At 48.4% G+C, this 10,641-nt stretch overlaps 1 protein-coding gene across 3 annotated transcripts in view; it reads right to left on the bottom strand.

Moving 5' to 3' along the window:
• Positions 1 to 577: 577 nt before the first annotated feature.
• Trappc9 (trafficking protein particle complex 9) overlaps positions 578 to 10,641 on the bottom strand; it is a 466,270-nt gene continuing 456,206 nt past the window's right edge. For all 3 annotated transcript variants that reach the window (XM_031345566.1, XM_031345557.1, XM_031345575.1), the window contains 2 exons: positions 1,589 to 1,812; positions 578 to 1,154 (listed from right to left, as the gene is read on the bottom strand). In XM_031345566.1, coding sequence (XP_031201426.1) covers positions 987 to 1,154; positions 1,589 to 1,812 — 392 coding nt within the window. In that variant the 3' untranslated portion in view covers positions 578 to 986. The remainder of the gene's footprint in view (positions 1,155 to 1,588; positions 1,813 to 10,641) is intronic.

Genomic DNA, 10,641 nt, shown 5'->3' on the forward strand with positions numbered 1-10,641 from the left:
TCTCCATGCCAGCCTTGGGGTTTGGCATGTGATACAATAAACACTTAGACCCAGGGGCCTCAGAGGAGAAGACAAAGGCTGCTCCAGAGGCTCACACAGCAGGGCTCCACAAGGCTGCTCCAGAGGCAGGGCTCCACATGCTTTTTAGGCCACAGGGCAGCTGGCCAAAGGTGAACCTTGAAGTACGCAGGGTTAATAAGGCAAGGCTGAGGTAGGCAGGGCCTGGCAGCGGGGTCACCACAGCCTCCTACCTCTAGAACTTCAGTGCAGTTTTCAAGGGGCTGGGATCAAGGTTGAAACAGAGTAGCTTAGACCCTAGTCACACCACTGGGCAATCTAGGGTGACAAGAAGCTTGCAGAGACAGAGGTGGCTTGGGGCAGGTGCTCCTTAAGGTAGAGCCTTAAGTGTTGAGGAAGTGATCTGGTATTCCTGGCTCTCTCAAAGACAGATGCAGCCTGCCCTTCCAGCCATGGGACCCAGGAACCTGATGCCCCTCCTGGCAGGGTGTGGCTGGTGGGTTTGGTTTGAACACTATCCCTCTCTCACACTACCCCACAGTCTGAAATCAAAACAGTGTGAGGTAAGCAAGGCAGGCCTTTATTGGAGAACATGACAACATAAATACACATACTTGGAGACCAGAACACAGAGGCAGGGAACACCCTGATGCCTGCTCACCCTGGTTACCCACACTGTCCCCTCCCTTGCTTGGGCTGCCAGTGACATTTGTAGGAGTAAGCCAGACCTCAGGAGACTCAAGGGGTGGCTCAGCACTTCTTACAGCCAAAGGGAGATGGCAAATCAGAGAGGCTCCTCTGCTACGCTGGCCATCCAGGGCCACCACCCAGGCTGGCACTGGATATGAGGTCATTCAGCATAACAGGCCAGAAACAAAGCAGGGTGGAGCCTCAGGGTGACTTCGGGGAGGGAGGAGGAGGAGTGCTGGCTATGGCATACGGAGGACACAGCCTTCAGGGTAAGGGGCTCAGGCCTGTGCCTCCAGGGCCCGCACATGCACGCTGGGCAAGCAGAACCAGGATGGTGGCAGCTCCTTGCTCTTGCAGTCCTCGTGGAAGCGGATGTTGAGGAAGAAGTCACCTGTGTAGAGGAAGAGGAGGGCCCCAAGGCAGGCAGATTGGCCCGATGGCTGTACCTGGAGTGGGGAGAAGGAAGAGGTGTCATACTGGATCCATAACAGCGCCCCCAAAGCTAGTAGGAAAGTCTTGAACTTGCCTGGCATTGGTAATATGAGAGGGGTAGGACACACTGGCTCTGCTTCCTTAGATGAGGGGCTGCATGTCTGAGAACCTATTTCTATCTTTGAAAGGTGTCACCACTATTTCTCCCTGAACTGTCTGGGTTTAGTGAGGTTGGGAGTATAGGCAGCAGTGTGTATAGTGGCTGGGCATGAGTGTCTGAACCGAGCTCTAGGGCTCATTGATTCCTCAGGGGCTGGGTGTCACAGTGACCACTGCAGGAAGGCACTGTGGGTACTCGAGGATATGCAGGCAGGAACAGCATGACCACTGCACTGGAGGCTGCCATGGTGGGTTAGATATGGAGGACTGGGCCCCAGCTCACACTCACCGTGTCAAGGTAGAAGGTACTGGAACCCACAAAGGAGATGACATCATGCAGATCATAGTTGTGCACACCATTCTGGTGGTCCTGGAAAGGGACCACGGTGAGGGCGAAGGGCCCCACACTGCGGGGACTCCTGTTAGTCAGCCGCACCTCCAAGCGCACAGGGTCCCCGACCTGGCAGGCAGCTGCCACCTCACAGTCACATGGCTGCCCGTCCACCAGCACATCTGCAAGAGATGGAAGACTATCAGAGGTAGCCAGCCTGCCTCACACCTTCTTGCTCCGTACCAGAGCACTGGGGACACACAGGAGTGATTCGATCCTGGTTTCCTGAAACAGTTTGGTAGAGACAGGCACAACAGAAGAGCCATCACCTAAAGGCTGTCCATTCAAGAGGAGCCCACATCTGTGGTGTTCATCCTGGACATTCCAGCCACAGCCCCTTAGGAGAGTGTTCTCCAGATATGCTTTCCTTCCCGGAGGAGGGGCATCTGGGAAAGGTGACACACTGAGAATGCCAGGCTCTCAAACTTTGCCGGGTGCAGATGCATCTCCTGCCTGCTTCCTGTGATAGCTGCTCCCTGGACTCCTTGCCCATCCTCCATCTACAAGAGAGCTGGAGCTGAGTGACCTATAGAAACCCCTCAGCAGACTCCTTCACCTCAACACTGCCTGCCAGGCATGGTGATAAGGAGCGCAGATGCGTGGAGAGAAAGTTTATAATCTAGCAAGGAAATAGTGAAGTTGGCCCAGAAGGGAACCACATTGAGACTCCACCTGATGGAGAGTTCAAGGGGGTTGATCACAGGCCTGGGGAAGTGAAAAGGGATACTTCTTCTCTAATATATATTCTTCAGGCTATTATTTGTCTCTAAGAGTCTGGTGTAGCTGCATCTTCCATTTTTGAGAAGCACAAGACCATCTGGCCTGAGTCTGACCAGGCTAGGCTCTGTAGTGGTTCAAGGTCCCTGGCCACTGGTCTATCTGTGAGCCACATAAGCACTTGTGGTATCCTGAGACCCTGCAGCCTGTGCAAGCATGAGCTGCTCCTCCTACTCGCTGTCTTTCTCTGCTGAGCTCAGAGTGAGGAGCTAAGAGACCTGGGTGTGCCTGGGCCTGACTGTGAGGCCCGAGGCTATCGTTATCTTGCCTGAGTATCAGTTCTCTCTTCCGTGCAGATGTGGAGCGGATGCTAAACTGATGGCTGTGATGAGAACATGTAAGTCACACTTCGTGATGCTGTGGGCAACATTGTGGAGAGCTGTGTATGTAGGCTCTAGAAAGGCCCCATCCCAGCTCTCATCATAGCATCTGCTGAGTCTGGAGGGCAATGGGTGACTTGTATCTCCAGCCTGTTTCTCTATGTGGCATGGGGCTTCACATACAAAGATATTCAGCAGTCCTCCACTCCCTTTCTACTCCACACAGGGTCTTCATAACTATCTTCTAATCAGTAATCCCAACCGGGTGCAGCTGGAGCTTTGTGAATGAAATGGGGGTGAGGGAGAGAGCAGGGCCCAGCAGAGGCTGGTCCCCTAAAAGGATTAATGATTAAATGTAAACCAGTGAAGGGTGGCTGCCCCGTTATAGCTCTTTCATTTTGGGTTTTGGGTTTTTCTGAGGGTTTTTTTGTTGTTGTTGTTTTTCTCTGCAGAGGACTGTATGGCTGCCAAGGCAGCCAGGGCTGTGGCTCATCTTCCAGCCTTCCCTGATTTGCCTGTTAATCTTTTCCTTTCCCAACTCTGCACAGCCCAGGGCAGGCCCGCTGGGATCCTGACCTTACCTCTACCCTGTCATGCCAGGAGAGATCCCTCTATACACCCAGCCTTCTACCTGTGCAGAAAACTGCCATGAGTGCCCATGCTTTCTGGGCTCAGAATGAGGAAAAGGCTTGCAGCCTGTTGTAACTAGCAACCTCCTTCGAGCACCCTAGCACACCCCCACACAGGAAGCAGGAGACTCCTCAGAAGGACTTCCCACTCCAGCCTGGCTTGGAGTAGCTGGCCATTCCATGCTCACTCTTGCTGCCAACTGTATGACTCTATAAGCAGCCACCACTACCCTCCCCCCTCAGCCCATAGTGCTTACAGTGTTCTCATACATAGCATGCAGGAACAAGGAATTCTGCATCTTCCTAGATATTGACTGGGGAAAGAGCAACCTTCCATGATAGGCTGGCAGGAGAAAGGAGGCCCTTGTCTCTGGCACCCATATTGGGTAATGGCTGGAGACCTTCGGCCCTGTTGGCACTAACCCCCATGGTGGCCATCTATCTGCTTCCCTAGCTGGGACCAGGGCCCAGAGTGTCCCAGACTAGCAAAGAAGCAAGGCATCTTTTGTCCCCACTCAACCAGGCTTGGGGGAGAAGTGAAGACCCAAGAGAAGTTGGCTGAATGGTATATCCCTGCCAGGAAAGAGCTGGGAACCCACAGTGTAGAACTTAATAGATCCCGGGGTATGGCTGGCTCAGGGAAAAGCAAGCTCTGCTGTGAGGTAGGTAAGGTGATCCCCCAGGGCTTACTGCACCTGGAGCCTCCCCAATACCTCCTGAGTCTGCTCTATATTTTTAGTCCAGGGGGCTAAGCAGGTGGGACACATGACCCACACCTGTGGCTGGAGCAAGTAGAAGCCAAGCAAGTCAGATTAGAAGCCCTTGTGTGAGGGAGGGTGGGGACATCTCTGGGACTGGGGTAGAGATACCTGGACATAGGAGCCTGTCTGTGTTGTGCTCTCTTTTCTAGGTCAGCCAAAGAATTCCTGTGGCCCTGAACCACAGTGTTTGGTATGGCCTTCTGATCCTAGGGCTGTCCCCATGCTCTGAATATACATGTCCCTTCTGTGAATGAGGCTGCCAGGCTAGCAATGACCAGCTGACGAAGGGCTCCTGTCTGACAGTACCCATCCCAGTGGAGCAGGAATGTGGCAGGTCTGAGCCTGCTGGAAGTGGCATAAGGGTAGCAATGGCTCCTGGCTCCTATCAGTTCATTTGAAGTGTGAGTTATCCCAACACATCTCTGAGTATCTGTTTCCTCATCTCAACACAGAGTCATCTCAAAACTACTCTAAGTGGTGCTTCTTGGTGGTGGTCAAGAGAGTCTGACCCCTGACCTTGATGCCTTCAGTCCCCTGTGGCCAAGAGCCAGTGTGCTCTACCTCTCTCTCACACTGTCCTTGTTGTCTTCTCAGCATACCTGCACCAGGACTTTTGTATCAGCTTCTCTCTCCTGGTTGTCATCTGGCCGTGGACAAAGAGTGTGGTTGAGTGCCCAACTCGAACCCTGGCCCCATGATTTCTAGCCAAACCCTGACTTTTTTTTACCTTTTAACCTACCTAACCCCAATAGTAACATGATGGCACTGAAGACACAACCTAGAAATGCCTTTCAAGTAGAGGATTGGGGGCCAACCACATGTTCCAACTGTGGTCCTACCCAGACAGTCCCTGGTGGGCATGAATAATCCATGAGAAAATAGAGTCTAATTGCCTCTGGGATTGAAGAGCCTTTTCTGCTCAAAGCATTAGATGGACCATAGATCACTGTCCTCTCCTGCCTAGACCTGTATCTTTTCATGTCCGATAGCATCTGGAGTCACAGACTTCAATTCCTTTGGCCCAGAACACGAACTACAGCTACTGCTACACTGATGCTATGGCATGGTGCTGGCTCTGCAGAAACCAAGTCTATGAATAGAAGACAGCCAGAGAGCCAGGGTCTAGTGGGGTCCATCTTGAAGGCCCTGAGATTCAGGAAGGTGGGTAGTCCTAGGAAGCCCTGTGGCTTGAAAGAACAGGAGGTAGGAAGATGGTACCTAGGCAGAAGATTCTAAGTTAGCCCAAGGCTCTGTCTAGTGCTCTCCATATGTGCCATATGTGGCCTCAAGTCCTCGTGTCTTCCTAAGAGCAGCATGGCCAAGGCAAGTCAAAGACTATTTGAGAAAGCCAAAAGCAAAGCCACAGGGGAGTTCAAGCCAATGTGGGCACAGGAGTCACAGAGTCACACAGCAAGACCAGCTGGACACAATCCTGAGGGTTCTAGTTCTTCATGGTACTCTAAGTTTAAAGCTCTCTTTCCCATCTGGTCTGCATGGACTGGATGAGTATAGATGCTGGACATAGCATCCATCCAGATCATTCCTAGCAGTGCCTCTGAACCAGACTCCAAATACCTACAGACACAGAACTTTTGTGGTGGTCAAGAATGGACTAGTGTTTTCCTGCCAACTAAGTTCACCTTCTGGTAGCACAGACCTCCAACAACCAAAATTTGGCAGGATTAATTTTTCATCCATGGCTACAGATCCTGGGGAGCCTCTTAGTCCTGCCTCACCTGCATCTTCCTCTTTTGCCTCTGGTGCCCTGGAAATCAGAGGACTACTAAATATAGTTCAGGAGCAAAAGCCACCTTTGGGATAAAACACATGTTTTCAGGAAGAAGGCAGAGAAAGGCAAGGACAGCTAGGGCACTAATGCTCCAGACTCCAAGCTCACTCCAAATGATGGGATGGACCTTAACTTTAACAGCCAGAGCTGATCCAGAAGGAGCTCAGCTTTGAAATGGGTCAAGGAGAGGCATCATCCCATAGGCAAGGCAAAGGCAGGAAGGGAAATAAACAAGCCCACGAGGAGGTGATATTAGGGCTCACCAAGGTGTCTCAGAGAGAATCAGTAGCAGATTTAGCATAAAATACTATCATTTCTAAACATCCAGGACAAACTGCTCCATATTCTCAGAAGCCAATGGGGCTGATGGTTAGGTGCCTAGCCAATCAAATACATTGATTTCCTTCTTTACCAATAAGAGCCAAGTAGCCAAACTTTTCACTTTGACTGCTAAGAAGCTCAGAATCAGACATGTTGGTGCCTAGTCGATGTAATTTAGTTCCCATAGCCCCAACTCCCACCGTAGTCTTCACATACACACCCAGCCTTCTCCATGTACATCCCTGTAGTCCACTCCTCCATGGCCTGCCCAATTGCAGTTCCTCTGGCCTGGGTGTTTTAGGCAGAGTGAGGGTCTGACTCGAAAGAGTCAGTGATACTGGTTCTTGGGGAAGTGATGTCAATATGCTGCCATTCCTACATCTACACTCTGGGGCTCTTTGCCTCTTTCAGAGTGCTGAAGTCTGAGGCAGGTTTGGATGTGGAGGGATGGTAGGAAGGACAGGAGACTCTAGGCAGCTGACCCCAAACTCCTGAAAGCACAAGCTTGCAGTGACCTGATAAAGACCAAACAGTGGCTTATTGTCCCTGTGTCCCTGTCAAGGCCTGTGCTCTGTGAAGCTGGTGCCATATTCTCCATCCACCAAATGGCATGTGTGTTTAACAATCATTGAGGCTGCTAATTAGTTCATAAACTAGAATGCCTCTCCTTGGCACTGGAGGCTGCTCAGGGCCCACATGTGTAATCACCCTCAAGTTGAGCACCGCTCCTAAGGAGCTGCTGCCTCTCCTGGGGAAATAATTTACTTTTACAACTTTTCATTAAAGATTAAAGAGAGTTAAATTAAAATTAAGGCATACTGGAGTTCAAGAAGAGGGCTGTGTGTGCACAGTCCTCCATCAGAGGCTCTCTGGCTTCATCCCGGCCAATGGATTCTAGGGGATGCATGTTGAGCTCTGAAAGGTCAGGGCTCCTCAGCCCAGCCTCTGGCTATCCAGAACCCAGTGCCCATACTGGGTGGGGACTGTGGTTTATTACCTCCAACAATACTGCAGATACCCATCACCAGGACCTGCATGAGGCCACATTGCAGATGCAGGATAGGACTCTGTGATGTAGGTGAGAGTCTGCAGCAGACACAGAGCCAAGGATGTCCTTCCACATCCCTAGAAGACAAACATCCTTTCCCTGATGTTCATTCCTTGAGATAGGGCCTCGTGCACCCAAGGCTGGCCTTGAACTTGTTATCTAGCAGTAGATGACCTTATGGTCCTTATACTGGGATTACAGGCAAGTACCACCATGCCTTGTTTAAATGGTACTGGGGATCAGATCCAGGGCCTCACACAAGCTAGGAAAATACTCTACCAACCAACTCTGGCCTTCTCACTCCCTCCTTTGACCATGTGAAGGATAGGACTTCCCACATACTCTTCCAAAGTACCAAGCCCAACTTGTACCTCCACTACTAGCCAGAGAACTTGGACTCTTCCCCATCTCATGCTACCCAGCCTGGCCTGGCACCATATATCTTGTACCAGGGCTCAGCCTAGTAAGTATGTTAGAGTTTCGCTTATGTGTACCCTTCTAAATCTAGTCCAGAATGCACACTCACTGCCCTGGCACAGTCTGCTAGGACCCACACACACCATCCCTAACCTCCAGGCTTGGCTTAGGACATCCTGCTCACTATCCAAGCCCACTGTGTCCACCCACTTCATCCCACCCATGAAATAGATAGATAGTGAACCTGCCTCACACGTCCTTCATCTGCTGTGCCCATATCAGAAACAGACCTAACAAAAGTCCACAGGCCTAGGTACCCTCACAAAGATCAAAATGGTATCCTCCCCCTCCCAAACCTATCAGTCCTATAGAAGTGTTCTCCAGCAACAGTTACATAGATGAACCCCAGGACACAGAATTTGAAAGAAGAATCATAAACTTCATCAAAGAATTCAAGGAGTCTAAACACCTGGATGATGCCTAAGAAAACACATAAGGCTGACTGAAATGATGATCTATGATTTGAGAACAGCAATCAATAAAAAGACAAAGATTGGAGAGAACTCAACTTGAAATAAACATGCAATTGGAAAATCTAACTGAACCAGAAAACTTACAAGTAAAATGGATCAAGTAGAAGATAGAATATTAAGATTTGAAAAGTAGACGAAATTAGACAGTACAAGCAAAGATCATGAAAAGATTTTTTAAAAGTACAGGAAAGGAATGTGAAAAGACCAACCCTTGAAGCTATAGGCAAAGATGGGGGAGAAAAATTCCAGGCTAGTGGCATAGACCAGATCTCTGACAAGGTCACAGAAGGAAACCTGCCCTAAATAATGAAAGACATACCTATGCAGATACTAAAAGTAATAGGACTCCAAACAGACAAAACCAGAAAAGAAAATTTAGTTGAAACACTAAATATACAAATGATTGAAAGCTGAAAGAGAAAACAAACAAGCAAGCAAACTCACAAGTCACACTCACCAGAATAACCAGTAGGATTTCTCAATGGAAACTTTGAAAGCCAGAAGTGGCTGAAGTAATAATACACTCCAAATTCTACAAGACAATGGCTGCCAATCTTGACGTGTTCCAAGCTTCTCAAAGAGTTCATAATCCAGCAGACAAAACAGGGGAGCAATACTGTACACTGGAGAGAGGGGTAAGCATAGCTAAGAGACTACAGAAAGGAAAAGAAGGAAGCACAGCTGAGCAAACAACAAGACCAATGACACAACTTTCAATTACAACTTTAAACATGAATGACCTCAACTCACCAATCAAAAGACAGAGACCGGCTGACTGAATTAAAACAATCAATTTTTTTCTTATTTACAAGAAATTCAATACAACTTTAAACATAGACATCATTTTAAAGGGAAAGGATGAAAAGGGTACTTCCAATGGGACCAGGAGGTAAGCAAGTGTTGCTATTCTAATAGCTAACAGAATATACTATAAACTGCAAATAATAAAAGGGTAGGAAGAAGGCTACTTCATTTTAATCAAGGGAACAATCAACCAAGGAGGCATAGCAATTGTGGTAGTTTGAAGAAGAATGGTCTCCATCGGCTCATATGTTTGATGCTTAGTCATCAGGGAGTGGCATTGCTTGGAATTGAATAAGACTGTTGTGGCCTTGTTGGACAAGGTGTGGGCTTTGAGGTTTCAAAAGCCTAAGCCAGCTCCAGTGTCTCTCTCTTCCTGCTGCCTCAGATCCAGATGCAGAACTCTCAACTTCTCCAGCACCATGTCTGCCTGCATGCAGCCATGCTCCCTCCCTTTATGATAATGGACTAAACCTCTGAAACTCTAACCAAGCCCCAATGAAATTATTTTCTTTATAAGGGTTTCCATGATTATGGTATCTCTTCACAGCAATAGTACACTGACTAAGACAATAATACTAAACATATATGCATTGGAACCCAATTTCATAAAAAGTGTACTATTAGAATTAGACACAAATTAACATCAACCCTTTAATAGTAGATGATTTCAATACATCGCTTTACATATATGCATTGGAACCCAATTTCATAAAAAGTGTACTATTAGAATTAGACACAAATTAACATCAACCCTTTAATAGTAGGTGATTTCAATACATCACTTTATCTAATTGAGAGGCTATCCAGACAAAAGATAGAGAAACATCAGAATTAAATGTACCTATTAGATAGTTACAGAAGATTTTACTCAAACACCAATATAAACATTCTGCTGAGCACTGCAGAAAATTTTTCTAAAATAGATGACATCCTAGGACACACATACACACACACACCCAAAAATTCAGAAACCCTTAACTCTATGTGTCCTATTGGACAATAATGCAATAAAACTTGAAACAGTAAACAAATCTATAATATTGTACACAGACTCATAAATAATACATTACTGAATGGTGCATGGGTCAAAGAAATCCAGAAAGAGATACAAAATTAATGGAGGTAAAAGAAAGTGAAAACAACACAGCAAAATCTCTGGGATCCATTGAAAGCAGTCACACAGGAAAACTTATAGCTATAAGCGCTACATTGAAAAAAAAAAATTGACCCAGGATCAGAGGTAAGCAGGAACCAACATCTGTCCCAACACTGGGAGTAACTGGGACCAGCGGGACCAGGCACATAGGAACTCCACCAGCCCAGTGACTTGGGTTCCTTCCGGTCTGTCTGGGATGGGGTCCAGAGCAGACCTTGGGCTCAAGCTCCGAAGCCAGTCCCACAACACCCAGAGGAAGCTCCACTCCCAGGCACTCAGACACTCCCAGGCACTCAGACACGCCCAGGATCAGAGGTGAGCAGGAACTAACATCTGTCCCAACACTGGGAGTAATTGGGTCCAGCGGGACCAGGCACACAGGAACTCTGCCAGCCC

This window comes from Mastomys coucha, unplaced genomic scaffold (assembly GCF_008632895.1).
Source record: "Mastomys coucha isolate ucsf_1 unplaced genomic scaffold, UCSF_Mcou_1 pScaffold11, whole genome shotgun sequence".
NCBI classification, from domain to species: Eukaryota; Metazoa; Chordata; class Mammalia; order Rodentia; family Muridae; genus Mastomys; species Mastomys coucha.